General features: G+C 46.6%; 1 protein-coding gene across 2 annotated transcripts in view; it reads left to right on the top strand.

Annotated features, from left to right (window-relative positions):
* The window catches only part of MED13 (mediator complex subunit 13), a 411,382-nt gene that overhangs the window by 137,120 nt on the left and 252,702 nt on the right, over positions 1-21,560 (top strand). For both annotated transcript variants that reach the window (XM_063954032.1, XM_063954031.1), the window contains exons 4-5: positions 380-525; positions 7,222-7,419. In XM_063954032.1, coding sequence (XP_063810102.1) covers positions 380-525; positions 7,222-7,419 — 344 coding nt within the window. The remainder of the gene's footprint in view (positions 1-379; positions 526-7,221; positions 7,420-21,560) is intronic.

Genomic DNA, 21,560 nt, shown 5'->3' with positions numbered 1-21,560 from the left:
CTGCAGACACCACCCACCATAACGCTGACAGAGTGGCAGTTTTAGGTAAGCATAGACACTTACTGTTAAGTCACTCGATATGTCAGTCCTTGCATCTAGCTCGGCAGGTCTTTTGCCTACCTAGCTGTGACTTCAATCCATGCAGCCAGTGTTCAGGTCGTCTGCAGACCTCCCATGCACACAGCCAGTTGCACCAATAGATCTGCAGATATATTGACAGTCGATGCAATGTGTCTGTGAATGTAGTCATTCAGACCTATCGTTTATATACACCCATGTGTATCCAGTTTTAGATAAGTGTGATCTCGTATGTGTTACATTTTTCTATTTTAAATTGCTAAATATTTATTGTGGTCTTTTTTTTTCCTTTTTTCTTCAGTGAGCATTTGTCTTGCTCATTTTCCTTCTTCCTACATGGAGACAGCAATGTTTGCACAAGTGTGGAAATTAACCAGCACCAACCAGTGTACCTTCTTAGTGAGGAGCACCTTAATCTAGCCCAGCAGTCCAGTAGCCCATTTCAAGGTAAGGTTTTGTAGTCTTTGCTTTTGGCAAGGACTCCTTCAAAGTTAACATTTGTCATAGAAGTAGCCTTAACCAAAAATTGTCACTTAAAAAAAAAGTGGATAATTAGCCATACCATGAGGCAGTGATTGTGGAAAAAGCACTAGCTTTCAAGACCATTTGTTTCATTCTTTTTGTGACTGTGGTATAATGGCTCTCTGCTCTTTCACAAATCATGGTTTGTCTGTAGCATCAGGAAATGTTGCTTATGAAAAGGCAAGTTCTGTAACCATAGGGATGGTGGATCTCCAATACAAATTAATTGGCAAGCTAAATACAGACCGCATACCTTTTTTATGTACTTCTAATGTACTGTGTTTGCAAAGAGTGATCTGAACACATCCTTATAATTATGTTCACGCACACTGACAATAAAACATATAGATTTGTTTTTGTGACACTTTGGGAGTCCTTGTAATGAAAACACTTGTTGATATATTTATGCAGTAACACTTGTTGTTTAATTTTCTCTTACGTCCTAGAGGATGCTGGGGACTCCGTAAGGACCATGGGGAATAGACGGGCTCCGCAGGAGACATGGGCACTAAAAATAACTTTAGGTATGGGTGTGCACTGGCTCCTCCCTCTATGCCCCTCCTCCAGACCTCAGTTTAATACTGTGCCCAGAGGAGACTGGGTGCATTACAGGGAGCTCTCCTGAGCTTCCTGGAATAAAAGTATTTTGTAAGGTTTTTTATGTTCAGGGAGACCTGCTGGCAACAGGCTCCCTGCATCGTGGGACTGAGGAGAGAGAAGCAGACCTACTTAATTGTTAGGCTCTGCTTCTTAAGCTACTGGACACCATTAGCTCCAGAGGGAGTCAGAACGCAGGTCTTCCCTCGCAGTTCGTCCCGGAGCCGCGCCGCGTCCTCCTCGCAGAGCCGGAAGATAGAAGCCGGGTGAGTATGAGTAGATAGAAGACTTCAGAGGCTGCAGAAGACTTCAGAGCTTCACTGAGGTAACGCTGCGCGCCATTGCTCCCACACAGAACACACACAGAGCACACTGTTGGGTGCAGGGCGCTGGGGGGCGCCCTGGGCAGCAATGTTAAAACCTCTAGGTCTGGCTTAATACTGTATATACACTTGGTTGTGGTATATTTAAGAGATGCCCGCCAGTGTGTTCAAAATAGAGCGGGACCGAAGCATGCCGCTGAGGGGGCGGAGCTTGTCCCTCAGCACTCGCCAGCGCCATTTTCCTCCACAACACACGCTGAGAAGCTGGCTCCCCGGACTCTCCCCTGCTGATCACCGGTGACGGAGGGTTTTAAAGGAGGAGAGGGGGGGGGGGCACTTATTTGGCGCAGTATGTATATATGTGTGTGTGTGTGTGTGTGTGTGTGTGTATATATATATATATATATATATATATATATATATATATATATGCAAATTTGGAACGCACACACCTTCAATCGTTTTGTCAGGGTGCTCGGTCCAATGTTAACATCCAAACGTTGTGACCAAGATCCACAAAAACCAGCACACCTTATGTAGCAATAAACAATTTACTGAATCCTCATTTTAAAGTGCACCGTGCATAAGATAGTACAAATCGTATACTTAGCAGTTCAATTCACAATGGTAACCCCGCATATTGGCAACTCCAACAGCTGTTTCGGTGCAGCAGCACCTTCGTCAGGGAAAGCCACCAGTATGCTGGCTTTCCCTGACGAAGGTGCTGCTGCACCGAAACAGCTGTTGGAGTTGCCAATATGCGGGGTTACCATTGTGAATTGAACTGCTAAGTATACGATTTGTACTATCTTATGCACGGTGCACTTTAAAATGAGGATTCAGTAAATTGTTTATTGCTACATAAGGTGTGCTGGTTTTTGTGGATCTTGGTCACAACGTTTGTGTATATATATATATATATATATATATATATATATGTATATATGTGTATGTATAATATATATATATATATATATATATATATATTAATAAAAAGCGCTTTATCTGGGTATTTTTTTACCAGGGTTATTGGCGCTGGGTGTGTGCTGGCACACTCTCTCTCTGTCTCTCCATAGGGCCTGGTGGGGGGAACTGTCTCCAGATTAGAGTTTTCCCGGAGTGTGTGGGGTGTCGGTACGTACGTGTCGGCATGTCTGAAGCGGCAGGCTCTTCTAGGGATGAGGTGGAGCGCATGAGTGTGGTGTCCCCGTCGGCAACGCTGACACCTGACTGGTTGGATATGTGGAATGTTTTAAATGCAAATGTGAATTTATTGCACAAACGGTTGGACAAAGAGTCCAGGGAATGTACAGGGGGTCATACCCTGCCTTTCCCTATGTCACAGGGGCCGTCTGGGTCTCAAAAACGTCCACTTTCTCCAGTAGTAGACACTGATACCGACACGGATTCTGACTCCAGTGTTGACTATGATGATGCGAGGTTGCAGCCAAAATTGGCTAAAAGTATTCATTATATGATTATGGCTATAAGGGATGTGCTACATATCACAGATGACCCCTCTGTACCTAACACGAGGGTCCACATGTTTAAAGAAAAGAAGCATGAGGTTACTTTTCCACCTTCATATGAACTAAATGAGTTATTTGAGAGTGCTTGGGAAACTCCAGACAAGAAACTGCAGATTCCCAAAAGAATTCTTATGGCTTATCCTTTCCTGATTAAGGACAGGATACGGTGGGAATCCTCCCCAAGGGTGGATAAAGCATTGACACACTTTTCCAAAAAGGTGGCTCTGCCGTCTCAGGGTACCGCAACCCTCAGGGATTCTGCTGATCGCAAGCAGGAGACTACCTTGAAGTCAATTTACACACATACTGGTACATTACTCAGACCGGCAATAGCGTCGGCTTGAGTTTGTAGTGCTGTAATAGCGTGGACTGATACCTTATCTGCTGATATGGATATGATGGATAAGGAAACTATTTTATTGACCCTGGGTCATATTAAGGATGCGGTCCTTTATATGAGAGATGCTCAGAGGGATGTGGGCATACTGGGTTCCAGAGCGAACGCTATGGCGATTTCCACCAGGCGAGCCCTGTGGATCCGACAGTGGACGGGTGATGCCGACTCGAAACGGCATATGGAGGTTTTGCCTTACAAAGGTGAGGAATTGTTTGGGGAAGGTCTCACGGACCTAGTTTCCACGGCTACTGCAGGTAAATCAAATTTTTTTTTGCCTTCTGTTTCCTCACTGCCGAAGAAAGCGCCACATTATCAAATGCAGTCCTTTCGGTCGCATAAATCCAAGAGAGCTTGGGGATCTTCCTTTCTTGCCAGAGGTAAGGGCAAGGGGAAAAAGCTGTCGGCTACAGCCAGTTCTTAGGAACAGAAGTCCTCCCCGGCTTCTACTAAATCCACCGCATGACGCTGGGGCTCCGTTGAGGGAGCCCGCCCCAGTGGGGGCACGTCTTCGACTTTTCAGCCATGTCTGGGTTCACTCTCGGGTGGATCCCTGGGCAATAGACATTGTTTCTCAGGGGTACAGGCTGGTATTCGAAGAGGTGCCTCCTCGCCGGTTTTTCAAATCTGCACTGCCGGCTTCTTCCCCGGAGCGGGAGGTAGTTTTGGCGGCAATTCAAAAATTGTGCCTTCAACAAGTGGTGGTCAAAGTTCCCCTGCTACAGCAAGGGATGGGCTATTATTCAACCCTGTTTGTGGTCCCGAAGCCGGACGGTTCGGTCAGACCCATTCTGAATTTAAAATCCTTAAACCTATACTTAAAGAGGTTCAAGTTCAAGATGGAATCGCTCAGAGCGGTCATCGCCAGCCTGGAAGGGGGGGATTATATGGTGTCCCTAGACATAAAGGATGCGTACCTTCATGTCCCCATATATCCACCTCATCAGGCGTTCCTGAGGTTTGTGGTGCAGGATTGTCATTACCAAGTTCAGACGTTGCCGTTTGGACTTTCCACGGCCCAGAGGATTTTTACCAAATTAATGGCAGAAATGATGGTGCTCCTGCGCAAGCAGGGTGTCACAATTATCCCATACTTGGACGATCTCCTGATAAAAGCGAGATCGAGAGAACAGTTGCTGGACAGTGTATTACTCTCCCTGAGGGTGTTGCAACAGCATGGCTGGATTCTCAATCTCCCGAAGTCACAGTTGGTCCCAACGACCCGATTGCCTTTCTTAGGCATGATTCTGGACACGGAACAAAAGAGGGTCTTTCTCCCGATGGAGAAGGCCCAGGAACTTCAGGGCTTGGTCAGGGACCTGTTGAAGCCAGAAAGGGTGTCAATGCATCACTGCACTCGAGTTCTGGTAAAAATGGTGGCGTCTTACGAGGCCATTCCTTTCGGCAGGTTCCATGCGAGGACTTTTCAATGGGACCTTCTGGACAAGTGGTCCAGATCACATCTACAGATTCATCAAATGATCAGCCTGTCCCCCAGGGCCAGGGTATCTCTCCTGTGGTGGCTGCAGAGTGCTCACCTTCTAGAGGGTCGCAGGTTCGGCATTCAGGACTGGGTTCACAGACGCGAACCTCCGATGCTGGGGAGCAGTCACGCAGGGAAGAAACTTCCAGGGTCTGTGGTCAAACCAGGAAGTTTGTCTGCACATAAATGTGCTGGAATTAAGGGCCATATACAACGGCCTTCGGCAAGCAGAGACCTTACTTCGAGGTCTACCGGTTCTGATTCAGCCAGACAACATCACAGCAGTGGCTCACGTAAACCGCCAAGGCGGCACAAGGAGCAGAGTCGCAATGGCAGAAGCCTCAAAGATTCTTCGATGGGCGGAGAGTCATGTCAGCGCTCTGATAGCAGTCTTCATTCCGGGAGTGGACAACTGGGAAGCAGACTTCCTAAGCAGACACGATCTGCATCCCAGAGAGTGGGGACTTCATCAGGAAGTCTTCGCAGAAATTGTAAGTCAGTGGGGTCTGCCTCAAATAGACATGATGGCATCACGCCTCAACAGGAAACTTCCGATATATTGCGCCAGGTCAAGGGACCCTCAGTCGGTTGCAGTGGACGCACTGGAAATGCTCACAGAGGATCCGTTGCCTCTTCCTCTCAGGGAAGACCTGTTACAACAAGGGCCTTGTCTGTTCCAGGACTTACCGCGTCTGCGTTTGACGGCATGGCGGTTGAACGCAGGATACTAGCTGAGAATGGCATTCCGGATAAGGTCATTCCTACTCTGATAAAGGCTAAGAAGGAGGTGACAGCGAAACATTTTCACCGTATATGGAGGAAGTATGTGTCTTGGTGCGAAGCCAGGACTGCTCCTCCGGAAGAATTCCATCTGGGCCGTTTTCTTCACTTCCTGCAAACTGGAGTGAATTTGGGCCTAAAATTAGGCTCCATTAAGGTTCAGATTTCGGCCCTATCCATTTTCTTTCAAAAGGAATTGGCTTCTCTTCCTGAAGTCCAGACTTTTATGAAAGAGGTGCTGCATATCCAGCCTCCTTTTGTGCCTCCGGTGGCACCATGGGACCTTTAACGTGGTGTTTCGTTTTCTTAAGTCTCACTGGTTTGAACCTCTTCAAACAGTTGAATTGAAGTATCTCACTTGGAAAGTGGTCATGTTGTTGGCCTTGGCACGGTGAGTGTCTGAGTTGGCGGCTTTGTCTCACAAAAGCCCTTATCTGATTTTCCATGTGGATAGAGCTGAGTTGCGTACTCGTCCTCAATTTTTGCCTAAGGTTTCTTCCTTTCATATGAACCAACCTATTATGGTGCCTGTGGCTACAAGGGACGTGGAGGATTCCGAGTCCCTGGATGTGGTCAGGGCATTGAAAATTTATGTGGCCAGAACGGCTTGGGTTAGGAAAACAGAGGCCCTATTTGTCCTGTATGCAGCCAACAAGGTTGGCGCTCCTGCTTCTAAGCAGATTATTGCTCGCTGGATCTGTAACACGATTCAGCAGGCTCATGCTATGGCTGGATTTCCGTTGCCAAATTTGGTAAAGGCCCATTCCATTAGGAAGGTGGGCTCTTCTTGGGCGGCTGCCCGAGGTGTCTCGGCATTACAGCTTTGCCGAGCAGCTACTTGGTCGGGTTCAAACACCTTTGCTAAGTTCTACAAGTTTGATACCCTGGCTGATGAGGACCTCATGTTTGCTCAATCGGTGCTGCAGAGTAATCCGCACTCTCCCGCCCGGTCTGGATCTTTGGTATAATCCCCATGGTCTTTGCGGAGTCCCCAGCATCCTCTAGGACGTAAGAGAAAATAAGATTTTAAACCTACCGGTAAATCTTTTTCTCCTAGTCCGTAGAGGATGCTGGGCGCCCGTCCCAGTGCGGACTTCATTCTGCAAGACTTGTATATGGTTATTGCTTGCACAAGGGTTTTTTGTTGCAGTTCTGATCGGTCTTTGACTGATGTTTTGTTTCATACTGTTGACTGGTTCGTATAGTCCAAGTTATACGGTGTGGATGGTGTGGCTGGTATGAATCTTGCCCTTGGATTTCCAAAATCCTTTACTCGTACTGTCCGTCTCCTCTGGGCACTGTTTCTCTAACTGAGGTCTGGAGGAGGGGCATAGAGGGAGGAGCCAGTGCACACCCATACCTAAAGTTCTTTTTAGTGCCCATGTCTCCTGCGAAGCCCATCTATTCCCCATGGTCCTTACGGAGTCCCCAGCATCCTCTACGGACTAGGAGATAAAGATTTACCGGTAGGTTTAAAATCTTATTTTCATATAATCAAACATTTATTTGTTTCAGTTATCTTAAGTCCATTTGGCTTAAATGGCACACTCACAGGGCAGTCGTTTAAAATGTCTGACTCTGCTACCAAGAAATTGATTGGTGAATGGAAGCAGTTTTATCCCATTTCATCCAGTGTAAAAGAGTGTCCAGATGAAAAGCAGGAAGAAATGGATTGGGAGGATGATTCATTGGCAGCTGTTGAAGTACTAGTTGGTGAGTACAGAAATTGTTCAAGTTCTGTTGATCTGTGGTAATTACTTTTTCGTTGAATTGAAGATTGCAATTCTGAAACCGTTGGTGTAGTGGCACCTCCCCTTCTCTACAACACACCTGTGCACACTCTCAAGTCTTAATTTTCTTGTTTTTACTAGATCAAGTTCCGTGTGATTCGCACCAGTTGACAACCAATTTTTAGTTTTCCAAGCAGCAATTTATGTAGGTGCCAAGAGCATATGGGAGTATAGAAGCCTCTCTGACATGAGCGGAGCAGGGCACAAGAATTCACCCAGCATGAGGAGAATCTTACAAATATTGGGCATTACTAGATGTGGTAGTCACAGGCAACAGATTGACGCCCCTAGCAACTATTCATATCTGCCAAATTGGGGAATGTTTTCACCAGGCATTCTGACATGTATAATATTTAACCCTCTCCTAGTGGCAGAAATCTTACATAATTGAGTGCTAGTGTATAATGGTAATTTCCCTGTTTGATGTTTTACATGAAGTATTAAGCTGGGTCAGTTAGAGAAATTTGCCAGCTAGAAAATACTTCTAAACAGACACTATGGATAAACCACCACGCAAATGTTTAGCAAAGAAAATATCAGCTTGCACTGTAGTCTCCTATTTTGCAACGCAAGGTAGAGGCCACAATGTAAATAGCTTGTCAGTGACAGCAGTGCAGAGATTTTGGTGATGTCCTTCTAATTTAAAGTGGCAATTAAAAAAAAGAATAAAACAAACTAGGTAAGTGTTCCGTTTCCCAAAAAAAGTGCTGCTTTAAATCTTGCCCACATCGCCGGAATCTTACCATTGCCCACAACCCGCAGGCTGTTGCATTCTAGCAAAATTGTTTGTGAAGCAGGTAGGTGTAGACAAAAGCCTTCTGGGCATCCACTGAAAGTGGTTTAGCAGTAGTCTTTGTGCATTGATTTACAGCAAAAGGCTGGCTGTCTTCTTAACACTCTTAGATGCCTGTCTGTGTTGTACCAACCTGTGGCTCTCCATATGTTGTTAAACTACACATCCAAGCATGCCCTGTCACAGTTTTAGCATTCCCTAATAGCAAAGCTGTAGCAAAGCATGATGGGTTTTACAACAGCTGAAGAGCCACAGGTTGACCAAGCCTGCTGTAATCAACATCTTCCTTTCTATTTGTGTGCAGTCATTATTAAGCCCTGCATCTCTGCAATTCATTGGTTGTATGCATAATGACCTCAGTCTCTGCCTCTACTCCTCACCTCATGCTGCATGTTTGATACTGATTGCTTTAGCCCAGCCCAGTGGTTCCCAAACTTTTTTGAGTTACTGCACTCAAGAGTATCAGGATTTTCCCCCCAGCATCCCTAGGCCAAAAGTTTCCTGTTGAGACATAAAGATTTTTTTTTTAAATGAAGCAAAGTGGGTGTATATGTCCGCCTTAGCCTTAGGGTCAGTTACGTGGTGAGGGACAGGATTCGCTTCTGTTCCACATATTTCAGGGTTGACGGCCACAAGCACTGGTTTTGTCTCTTACATTGACTGTAAATGATTTGAATTGTTCCTGGACCACCAACTCAGGGCACCCCTGCAAGTACCCTGAGGCACCCCAGGGTGCCAAGGCACACAGTTTGAGAACCACTGGGCCAGTCTATAAATCCTGGTTAGCTTGTAGGCTTATTATTCTTAGTGTTGTGGGCATCAAATTTAAGTTCTTCACAATATATGTAGGGTAAAATTGACTATAACAGAGTTTAGTGGAAATAGTTTGATATGCCAGCTTTTTTATTTTATTTTTCATTTCCGATTTGTGCTTGTGCATGTTTTGGACACTGTGATGGGGATCAGAGGAAGAGCCGTCCATGCTATTCAGCTGCGGGCTTTACACTTTGGAAGTGGAATGAGTTTTCTTGATGACCAGCGTTCACACCAAGCCATGTCTACTTCTCCTTTCTTTAGTCCTAAACATAAATGGAGTCTTACAGGAGTTTAAAAAAAAAAAAAAATGTTAGTAGCTTTTATATTGTAGCTGATAACATCAATTAATTTGAAGGGTGGACTTCTTATGAAGTGCACACTGCTGGTTAATGTAGTAGAGGTGTTTTTAAAGCAGTCTAAAAAAAACCTGTAACCTTGATGTAATCTGTTTCCATATATGTTCTGAACCTAGAACACCTGTATGTATAATATGTACATTGCTATGGTTATATATCACTATAGAAAAATTGACATTTTTAAAGCTTAAAAATCCTATGTAGGCTTTAATAGTTATCTTGTTCTTTTGTGTCCGCTATAATAGTACTTTGTTCACTGTGCTTTGTACAGTAGTACTTGCTGATGAATTTAAAAGCTATATTTTACCCAGGGGAAAAGGAATAACTGCCAATGAACATGATCATCTTTACACTATTAAGCTAGCATATGGAATATGTGCATTGCCTTTCATTGAGGAGGCTCTTCTGTTAAGTGAATGCTAATGGCTCTTCTGTACTTGTCACACATTAAATGGTGACCACAGGATTGTCTGGATTTGGTGTTTGGATGTCTCCGGACATGTGTCAGAGTCTCTGGTAACTGGAGTAGGGTTGTGCTGGAAGCTAGGCGGTCTATTGTAGTTTCTACTAATAGATTTAGAAGAAGCTCTATCCTCAGGAGAGTTACGGAAACTAGCCCCAGGTAGTTGATTAGACCCAGAGCAGAAGCGCAGAGTCTTACCCAGTCAGTGGTCTTCTCCAGGGAATACCGCAAGGGGTTTTGGGTTTCGCTGCACCTAACGTTCGCAGACCTCTGTCCGGGATAACTGAGCTAGTGTAGCGGTATCTGAAAATGAATAGGAACGGATGTAAGCTAGGATATTAGGCTGGAATCTGGTATCAGGCTGGAACCAATAAGGTCTTGAAGGATGTAAGACCTGAACTGATGGAGACTGTGAATAATATTGGACTGGATCCAATGGAGGCAGAGGTGATATTGGACTGGAACAGATGGAGATTGAGACCGTATCGTACTGAAACTGATGCAGACTGTGAATAATACCGACTGGAACTGATGAAGTCTGTGAATAATGTCGTACTGGATCCAGTGGAGGCTGTGATGATAGTAGACTGGAACCGATGGAACTGTGATAATATACACTCAGAGTAAATGCAGGTACTAGTGCAGTGTCTGGAAACAGAGCTGTATGACTTATGCCACTGGCAACCTGAACACTGGGAAGCAGGAAGCTTTTTATCCCTGGGCGTCACTTGATTGACTGAGAACGTCAGCTGACGCTATGGCTGCAAGGGATTGGTCAGACTGATCAGCAGACATTGTGCAAGATTGCGCCATCCCTGCTGCTGAGCCGGCAGGAACAATGCCACGTGGAACGCCGCAACACCCTACTAATACCCACAGCAGTGCAGGCAGAACACCACCGATCACCAAAGCATGCCTGATTCTCACAAGTGGCCGGACGGGTAAGAAACGGTAACCTAGTCTGCGTCGCATTCCCTGAGGCAGTGACAGTGAAAAGGTAAAAAAAAACTAAAAAAAATACACATATTGCAGTAATTATAATTGGGTTATTGGTAACTCAAATCATTCTCCAAAGTGTAGTGGCCTGTTATTGCTTAATTTGTTTTAAATATGTATGTGTTCTGTGCATCCTGACCTAGATCATTCATAGTTGTATTGAATAGTGAAACGCAGTAAGACTTTCTCCACAGGCTCGGCACCTTTTGCTTCTGAAGGTCTTGCACTGCAGTGCCTGGTTTGTTAGTGCTGTGGGCTGCATTTTGAAACACACCATGTACAGAAGGCTTACTGAACACTTTCAGCAGGCCTGTATATACCCAGAGGATGTTGACATTAGTGTTAGAGAACAGCTTTTCATTCATTTTTTAATAATCTGGAAACTATGGTTTTGGGTTGTTGTTTTTTTAACCGTAGTGATGGTTTTTGTTTGGGTGGCTACTAGTACCATATAAGTCACGAAGGAGATTTCTGTAAATCTCTCCTCAAATGCAAATGGTGAAATGCAACCCCCCCAATCAAAAATATTTTTCATGTAAATTATACACGGATCGACCTCCTGCATAATATGCTGTTGTTTGGTGAGGCTTGGTCTCAAGATCTCTGAGGGTGTACTGTTTTATTTCAAAATGGTTAATTCATACCTAATACCCACCCGTATTTAGACAGATGTGACATATACATTTTTTTAAAGATATAAAAAATTCAATATCAAAAAGAGAAAATCTACTTTATGTAGATAAAGATGAAAGTGGGGATCCAAACATAGTTTTGAGGATTGCTATCACAGCAATTGGATAATAGTCATTAGTCCATAATATGGTAGTGGTATTTATCCTTTATATCCAAAGTGATTGATGCGTGAGGTAAAATAAATATTCACATAACAGTTAGGGTGGTTAATACCAAGTGATATTCAACCCTCAATTGGGTGTATGATATTCCGACCACGCATACAGGTATGTCCTTCCAGGAAAGAAAGGGGTGTCTTGCCTGTAAGACTGGGATGTCCAGGTATTCTTCATCAGGGGTGGGGGCGTAGCTTTAGCAGCACTTGCATCTGACTGACTTGGCTGGGGTGGGCTTTCTCTCGGCTATAGCTCCCCTTCCTTAGCCTCTCCTGCATTTCCTGTCTCCTGGTAAATTAAGCAACAGGTATAGAGAGTAAGGTGCTAGGATATGGACTGGTTTTCTAGAGACGATGCCAAGAATAGGGTTAGTCACTCCTAATAGAATAAACCAAAGAAAAAGAAGAATAGGCAGCCCTAAATTCATGAGATGGATTGTCTGAACTAGATACACATGATTTAATCTATAAAATTCATAACACGTATACACACATTAGGACTGTTTTACAGCCGCTGGAGGATAGTCCCACTAGTAAATTATATGTTCCACAAGGGTCCTCACCATTGATACGGATGTCCAGTGATAATGGTAGGAGATCGTCCATGCAGTATAAATAAGCAATATTCTAGTATTGAAGAAGGCACCAGTAGATACGGCCAAAATTATAAGGTGACAGGTGGCATACCAATGCGTTTCGCTGCTGAGCCCTGCAGCTTTTTTAATGGGACTATCCTCCAGCGGCTGTCATCCAGTCCTAATTTGCATCGTTGGACTTGGCTGTCAGTTCTAAAGGAGAAAGAGTGGTCTTCTTTTACAATTATCTCTACAGTTAAATTAGGCATGGCTGAGAAAGATCAAGTATTATTTGGTGACGTCTATCTTGTTTTCTCTGACGTCCTAAGTGGATGCTGGGGACTCCGTCAGGACCATGGGGATAGCGGCTCCGCAGGAGACAGGGCACAAAATTAAAAGTTTGACCACTAGGTGGTGTGCACTGGCTCCTCCCCCTATGACCCTCCTCCAAGCCTCAGTTAGGTTTTTGTGCCCGGCCGAGAAGGGTGCAATCTAGGTGGCTCTCCTAAAGAGCTGCTTAGAATAAAAGTTTGTTAGGTTTTTTATTTTCAGTGAGTCCTGCTGGCAACAGGCTCACTGCAACGCGGGACTAAGGGGAGAAGAAGCGAACTCATCTGCGTGCAGGATGGATTGGCTTCTTAGGCTACTGGACACTAGCTCCAGAGGGACGATCACAGGTACAGCCTGGATGGGTCACCGGAGCCGCACCGCCGGCCCCCTTACAGATGCTGAAGAGAGAAGAGGTCCAGAAATCGGCGGCTGAAGACGTCCCAGTCTTCTTAAGGTAGCGCACAGCACTGCAGCTGTGCGCCATTGCTCTCAGCACACTTCACACCGCGGTCACTGAGGGTGCAGGGCGCTGGGGGGGGGGGGGCGCCCTGGGCAGCAATGTAATTACCTTTACTGGCTAAAAATACATCACATATAGCCCCTGGGCTATATGGATGTATTTAACCCCCGCCAGGATTACAGAAAAAACCGGGAGAAGAGCCCGCCGTGAAGGGGGCGGGGCCTATCTCCTCAGCACACAGCGCCATTTTTCCCACACAGATCCGCTGGTGGGAAGGCTCCCAGGCTCTCCCCTGCACCGCAACTACAGAAACAGGGTTAAAACAGAGAGGGGGGCATATTTTGGCGATATTAATATATATTAAGCTGCTATAAGGGAAAACACTTACTATAAGGTTGTCCCTGTATAATTATAGCGCCTTGGTGTGTGCTGGCAAACTCTCCCTCTGTCTCCCCAAAGGGCTAGTGGGGTCCTGTCCTCTATCAGAGCATTCCCTGTGTGTGTGCTGTGTGTCGGTACGTGTGTGTCGACAGGTATGAGGACGATGTTAGTGGAGGCGGAGCAATTGCCTGTAATGGGATGTCACCCCCTAGGGAGTCGACACCGGAATGGATGGCTTTATTTATGGAATTACGTGATAGTGTCAACACGCTACAAGGTCGGTTGACGATATGAGACGGCCGGCAAACCAATTAGTACCTGTCCAGGCGTCTCAAACACAGTCAGGGGCTTTAAAACGCCCATTACCTCAGTCGGTCGACATAGACACAGACACGGACACTGACTCCAGTGTCGACGGTGAAGAAACAAACGTATTTTCCAGTAGGGCCACACGTTACATAATCACGGCAATGAAGGAGGCGTTACATATTTCTGATACTACAAGTACCACAAAAATGGGTATTATGTGGGGTGTAAAAAAAACTACCTGTAGTTTTTCCTGAATCAGATAAATTGATTGAAGTGTGTGATGAAGCGTGGGTTACCCCCGATAGGAAGTTGCTAATTTCAAAGAAGTTATTGGCATTATACCCTTTCCCGCCAGAGGTTAGGGCGCGCTGGGAAACACCCCCTAGGGTAGATAAGGCGCTCACACGCTTATCAAAACAAGTGGCGTTACCGTCTCCTGATACGGCCGCCCTCAAAGATCCAGCTGATAGGAGGCTGGAAAATACTCTAAAAAGTATATACACACATACTGATGTTATACTGCGACCAGCAATCGCCCCAGCATGGATGTGCAGTGCTGGGGGGGTTTGGTCGGAATCTCTGACTGGAAATATTGATACCCTGAATAGCGACAATATTTTATTGACTATAGAGCATTTAAAGGATGCATTTTCTTTATATGCGAGATGCACAGAGGGATATTGGCACTCTGGCATCAAGGGTAAGTGCGCTGTCCATTTCTGCCAGAAGAAGTTTATGGACGCGACAGTGGTCAGGTGATGCGGATTCCAAGCGGCATATGGAAGTTGGCCGTATAAAGGGGAGGAATTATTTGGGGTCGGTCTATCGGACTTGGTGGCCACGGCAACAGCCGGAAAATCCACCTTTTTTACCTCAGGTCACCTCCCAACAGAAATAGACCCCGTCTTTTCAGCCTCAGTCCTTTCGTTCTCATAAGAACAAGCGGGCAAAAGGCCATTCATATCTGCCCGAGGCAAAGGAAAGGGTAAGAGACTGCAGCAAGCAGCTCCTTCCCAGGAGCAGAAGACTTCCCCCGCTTCTGGAAAATCCTCAGCATGTCGCTGGGGCCCTACAAGCGGACTCAGGTCCGGTGGGGGGGTCGTCTCAAGAATTTCAGCGCGCAGTGGGCTCACTCGCAAGTCGACCCCTGGATCCTGCAGGTAGTATCACAGGGGTACAGATTGGAATTCGAGACGTCTCTTCCTCGCAGACTCCTGAAGTCTGCTTTACCAACATCTCCCTCCGACAGGGAGACGGTGTTGGAAGCTATTCACAAGCTGTATTCCCAGCAAGTAATAGTCAAGGTACCCCTACTACAACAAGGAAAGGGGTATTATTTCACGCTGTTTGTGGTACCGAAGCCGGACGGCTCGGTGAGACCTATTCTAAGTCTGAAATCTTTTGAACACTTACATACAAAGGTTCAAGTTCAAGATGAAATCACTCAGAGCAGTGATGGCGAATCTGGAAGAAGGGGACTTTATGGTGGCCTGGGACATCAAGGATGCTTACCTCCATGTCCCAATTTGCCCTTCACACCAAGGGTACCTCAGGTTCGTGGTACAAAACTGTCACTATCAGTTTCAGACGTTGCCGTTTGGATTGTCCACGGCACCCCGGGTCTTTACCAAGGTAAAGGCTGAAATGATGATTCTACTTCAAAGAAAAGGCGTATTAATTATCCCTTACTTGAACGTTCTCCTGATAAGGGCAAGATCCAGAGAACAGTTAGAGGTCGCAGTAGCACTATACCAAGTAGTGCTACAACAGCACGGGTGGATTCTAAATATTCCAAAATCCCAGCTGATCCCGACAACACGTCTGCTGTTCCTAGGGATGATTCTGGACACAGTTCAGAAAAAGGTTTTTCTACCGGAGGAGAAAGCCAGGGAGTTATCCGAGCTAGTCAGGAACCTCCTAAAACCAAGAAAAGTGTCAGTGCATCAATGCACAAGAGTCCTGGGTAAATGATGGCTTCTTACGAAGCGATTCCATTCGGCAGATTCCACGCAAGAACCTTTCAGTGGGATCTGCTGGACAAATCGTCCGGATCGCATCTTCAGATGCATCAGCGGATAGCCCCGTCTCCAAGGACAAGGGGGTCTCTTCTGTGGTGGTTGCAGAGTGCTCACCTTTTTGGAGGGCCGCAGATTCGGCATTCAGGACTGGGTCCTGGTGACCACGAATGCCAGCCTGAGAGGCTGGGGAGCAGTCACACAGGGAAGAAATTTCCAGGGAGTGTGGTCAAGCCTGGAGACTTCACTTCACATAAATATACTGGAGCTAAGGGCAATTTACAATGCTCTAAGCCTGGCAAGACCTCTGCTTCAGGGTCAGCCGGTGTTGATCCAGTAGGACAACACCACGGCAGTCGCCCACGTAAACAGACAGGGCGACACAAGAAGCAGGAGGGCAATGGCAGAAGCTGCAAGGATTTTTCGCTGGGCAGAAAATCATGTGATAGCACTGTCAGCAGTGTTCATTCCGGGAGTGGACAACTGGGAAGCAGACTTCCTCAGCAGACACGATCACCACCCGGGAGAGTGGGGACTTCACCCAGAAGTCTTCCACATGATTGTGAACCGTTGGGAAAAACCAAAGGTGGACACGATGGCGTCCCGCCTCAACAAAAAACTGGACAGGTATTGCGCCGGGTCAAGAGACCCTCAGGCAATAGCTGGGGACGCATTGGTAACACCATGGGTGTACCAGTCAATGTATGTGTTCCCCCCTCTGCCTCTCATACCCAAGGTACTGAGAATTATAAGGCGAAGGGGAGTAAGAACGATACTCGTGGCTCCGGATTGGCCAAGAAGGACTTGGTACCCGGAACTTCAAGAGATGCGCACGGAGGATCCGTGCACTCTACCTCTAGACTTACCGCGGCTGCGTTTGACGGCATGGCGGTTGAACGCCGGATCCTAAGGAGAGGGCTCCGACGGAGGAATTTCAACTGGGTCGATTCCTACATTTCCTGCAAACAGGATTGTCTATGGGCCTCAAATTGGGGTCCATTAAGGTTCAAATTTCGGCCCTGTCGATTTTCTTCCAGAAAGAATTGGCTTCAGTTCCTGAAGTCCAAGCTTTTGTCAAAGGAGTACTACATATACAGCCCGGTTGTGCCTCCAGTGGCACCGTGGGATCTCAATGTAGTTTTGGGATTTCTCAAATCCCATTGGTTTGAGCCACTCAAATCGATGGATTTGAAATATCTTACATGGAAAGTGACCATGCTACTGGCCCTGGCTTCGGCCAGGAGAGTGTAAGAATTGGCGGCTTTATCGTACAAAAGCCCATATCTGATTTTCCATTGGGACAGGGCAGAACTGCGGACGCGTCCTCAGTTTCTCCCTAAGGTGGTATCAGCGTTTCACCTGAACCAACCTATTGTGGTGCCTGCGGCTTCTAGCGACTTGGAGGACTCCAAGTTGTTCGACGTTGTCAGAGCCTTAAAAATATATATATATATATATTTAAAGGACGGCTGGAGTCAGAAAGGCTGACTCGCTGTTTATACTGTATGCACCCAACAAGCTGGGTGTTCCTGCGTCTAAGCAGACGATTGCTCGTTGGATTTGTAGCACAATTCAACTTGCGCATTCTGTGGCAGGCCTGCCACAGCCAAAATCTGTAAATGCCCACTCCACAAGGAAGGTGGGCTCACCTTGGGCGGCTGCCCGAGGGGTCTCGGCATTACAACGCTGCCGAGCAGCTAAGTGGTCAGGGGAGAACACGTTTGTAAAATTCTACAAATTTGATACCCTGGCTAAGGAGGACCTGGAGTTCTCTCATTCGGTGCTGCAGAGTCATCCGCACTCTCCCGCCCGTTTGGGAGCTTTGGTATAATCCCCATGGTCCTGACGGAGTCCCCAGCATCCACTTAGGACGTCAGAGAAAATAAGAATTTACTTACCGATAAATCTATTTCTCGTAGTCCGTAGTGGATGCTGGGCGCCCATCCCAAGTGCGGATTGTCTGCAATACTTGTACATAGTTATTGTTACAAAAATCGGGTTATTATTGTTGGAAGCCATCTTTTCAGAGGCTCCTCTGTTATCATGCTGTTAACTGGGTTCAGATCTCAAGTTGTACAGTGTGATTGGTGTGGCTGGTATGAGTCTTACCCGGGATTCAAAATCCTTCCTTATTGTGTACGCTCGTCCGGGCACAGTATCCTAACTGAGGCTTGGAGGAGGGTCATAGGGGGAGGAGCCAGTGCACACCACCTAGTGGTCAAACTTTTAATTTTGTGCCCTGTCTCCTGCGGAGCCGCTATCCCCATGGTCCTGACGGAGTCCCCAGCATCCACTACGGACTACGAGAAATAGAATTATCGGTAAGTAAATTCTTATTTTTTACGCTTTTATATTGTGTATGTGTGTTATGAATTTTATATATTAAATCATGTATGCCTAGTTCAGATAACCCATCTCATGAATTTAGTGCTGCATATTCTTTTTTTTTGGTTTATTTCCTGACTGCAGCGTGTCAGGTGCAATCTTTTCAAGGACAGCGTTCTCATTGCATGCAGCACTGATTTCCTCCAACACAACTCAGCTTCAGAGCCCTTCAGCACAACATCTGTCAGACCAGGGGCTGTGAGTGCTGGTTGTTGGGTGTAGGAGATTGCATTAGGGCAGGGGTGGGGAACCTCAGGCCCGAGGGCCATATAAGACCCGCGGAGCCACTTGGCCCGGCCAGGCTCTCCTAGCCGGGCGCCCGCTGAGATTTTGTTACTAGTGGGCGCCTGGCTTCTTACCCTCCGTAGCAGCCGGAGGCAGGAGCTCACTCCTGAGCTCCGGCTCTGGCAGTGTGCGTGTGCTGCTGTGCGGTGTTATGGGAGAGATGTTATTACTTCTCTCCCATAGTTCTGAGGAGCGAGCGACCAGGCGGAGGGCAACGGTCCGGAAGCAGGAGCGGGGCTGGTGAGTATTGTGGGGTTTTCTTTCCTTTTAATGTGTGTGTGTGTCTCGCTACTAGGGGGTATATCTAATGGGGAATAACAACTGACTGGTGGCATATCTAATGGGGCATAACAAGTGACTGGTGGCATATTTAATGGGGCATAACAAGTGATCAGGGCATATCTAATGGGGCATAACAAGTGACTGGGGACATATCTACTTCGGCATAACAACTGACTGGGGGTAAATCTACTGGGGGCAGAACTTGAGTTGATGATTTTTGTATGGCCCCCGAAGGATTTTATAAATATCCAAATGGCCCTTGGTAGAAAAAAAAGGTTCCCCACCCCTGCATTAGGGGAAATAGATGTGACAAATCTCTAGCTCTTAATGTATGCGCCACTGTTTTCTCTTATATTGCGAGGTTACAGTGTTTGTGTCTTCTGAAGACTACTGAGTGTGTGTGTGTCTGTACTCTGTACACCATGACAGGCAAGAGTGCAGCATCTAAGACATCCCAGAAAGTATTTGTCTGTAAGTGCAATATTAAATTCTCTCCTGCCCGTTCTAACAGTGTGGGGTTCGGTCCAGCATGAGCCTTTCCTGATCCGACTCCGCTTTCAGTGTCATGTCTGACCTCAACTCTGAATTGGTAGCATCCCGTAGAGATGGAATATGCACAGAACAAGGGTCCCAGTACTGGGACATTACTGCTGTCTCAAGCCACGGAACCAGACTGGGCAAAGCGTGTAGCTCAATCTGAGGGCCTGGTGCAGATCATAGGATCCTCTTCTAGAGTTGCTAGTGGCTCCACACAGGACCCGTCACAAAAGTCACTACTCCCAGCCATCCTAATGTCAGATGACTGAGGCTTTTTCCCAGGAGGAGGAAAGGAAGTTGGGAAGAATCTTAGTGGTGATTTCTTTCAGCAGGACGAACAATTGCCTGCTGCTTGGAAGCATCCAGACGAGAAGTTTCAGATGTCCAAGCATTTTCTTACATCTACCCCTTTCCTGCAGCTTATAGAGAAAAGTGGGTGTCTCCTCCAGTGGATCCATCAGACTCTTGTCTCTCTAAGACTTCTACGTTGATGGTTTCTGGTACTACTATCCTAAAGGGTAGCTTGGAAAGTAAGTTAGAGACTCTGAAATCCATGTACACAGCTGCAGGTGTTACTCAGGCTGGCCTTGGTCAGATCTTGGGTTAACAAGGCTGTTGAGACATGAGCAGAGGAATTAGTCAAAGGCCGCCACGGTCATCCTAGCACAGCACATTAGGGAGTCTGCCATCTAAATGGGATAGGCTTTCAGGGATATTGGGTATGTAGGCTCCAGCATCTCGGCTACGGTGGTAGTTGCTCAGTGAGCCCTGGCATGTGGACACTGAATTTAAGGTGTCTGTAGAGGCACTGCGGTTTACGGGGATATTCTGTTTGGTCCGGAACTGGACAAATGGATTTCCCAGGTAACAGGCGGTAAATCTACTTTGCTGGTCTTTCCTTTCAAACCCCCTTACTTTTCGGGGATGGCCTAGAGGAACCTCTTCAACAGGTTGTGGAGGCACAACCAGAGGCAGTCAGACTGATGCTCCCTGTCAACAGAATCCCAAGCCTGCTAACAATCCTGTGGCATGGCAGCTTCCCATCCCACCTGGGGGTTTCCATGGTTGGTGCGCGCCTCTTGCAGGTCACGGAAGCTTGGCTTCAGACCTGTTTGGCAGTTTGTATCTGCTGTCTGGTGACTCATGGTTACAAAATTAAAAAGCCACTGGACTACAATATGTCGGTCCCAGTCCCGGTGCATTAGTGATAGTAGTGATTCTACTTTAATCTTTTAGTGGTTCCAAAGCCGGACTGCTTCATTGGGCCTATCTTAAATCTGTAATTGTTAAATCTCTATATAACGTTCTACCGGTTCAAGATAGAATCCCTTTTCTTGAATTGCAGGACTGGAGCCTGCAGAGTTCCTTTGTCCTTGTTTATAAAGGATGCTTATCTGCACATCCCCATTTGGGAACTGCATTAGGGAGTCCCATTTTCAGGTTCAGGCACTGTCGTTGGCACACAGGGTGATGTCGTGATTGCCCACTTCTGCTCCCTGGGAGTGACCATTGTTCCATGTCCGGACGACCTCATCAAGGCTCCATCAGCACAAACCCTACTGGAACATGTTTCCTGGTCTTGAAAACTTCTGATCAAACATGGCTGTATAGTCCATTTTCAGAAATCCAGCTTAGTACCATCTTAGCATCTCCAGTTTCTGGGAATGATTCTGTATATGGTCTTACAGTGCATCTTCCTCCCAGTGGAAAAATTCAGGCGCTTTAGCCAGTTGTTTGGTTGGTTCTCTTTTGGGGAAGATGGTGGCCTCCTTCAAACCCCTTAAGTACGGCATATTCCATTCCCAGCCTTTCCAGCTGTATCTACTGTCTAAGGTTGGGCTCACATCTTCACATGCATCTTCTGATAAATCAGTCTCCTCAGACCTGCATCTTGCTGCTTTGGTGGCTTCAGTCCAACCAGCTCAGCATGGGCATCTCTCTTGGTATTTGGGACTGGATAATCTTGACTACAGATGCCAGTCTTTGAAGTTGGGGTGCTTTAGTATTGGGACACCAGTTCCAGGGTCACTGGACGCATCTAGAGATGCTACTGCCTATGAACGATCTGGAGCTCCGAGCAGTCTACGATGTGCTACTGCAGGCATTATTCCTTGAAGAAAAAGACATTCCAGTAAAGTCTGACAACTCCATAGATGTATCCTACAAAAATTGGCATTGGGAAATGTGGAGAGGTCCGTTGGTGGGCAGAACTTCACGCAATGGCAATCTCTGCA

Source organism: Pseudophryne corroboree, chromosome 2 (assembly GCF_028390025.1).
Source record: "Pseudophryne corroboree isolate aPseCor3 chromosome 2, aPseCor3.hap2, whole genome shotgun sequence".
In the NCBI taxonomy this organism is placed as follows: domain Eukaryota; kingdom Metazoa; phylum Chordata; class Amphibia; order Anura; family Myobatrachidae; genus Pseudophryne; species Pseudophryne corroboree.
The sequence above is the reverse complement of the archived record's forward strand: the minus strand, read 5'-3'. Positions and strand labels throughout refer to the sequence as shown.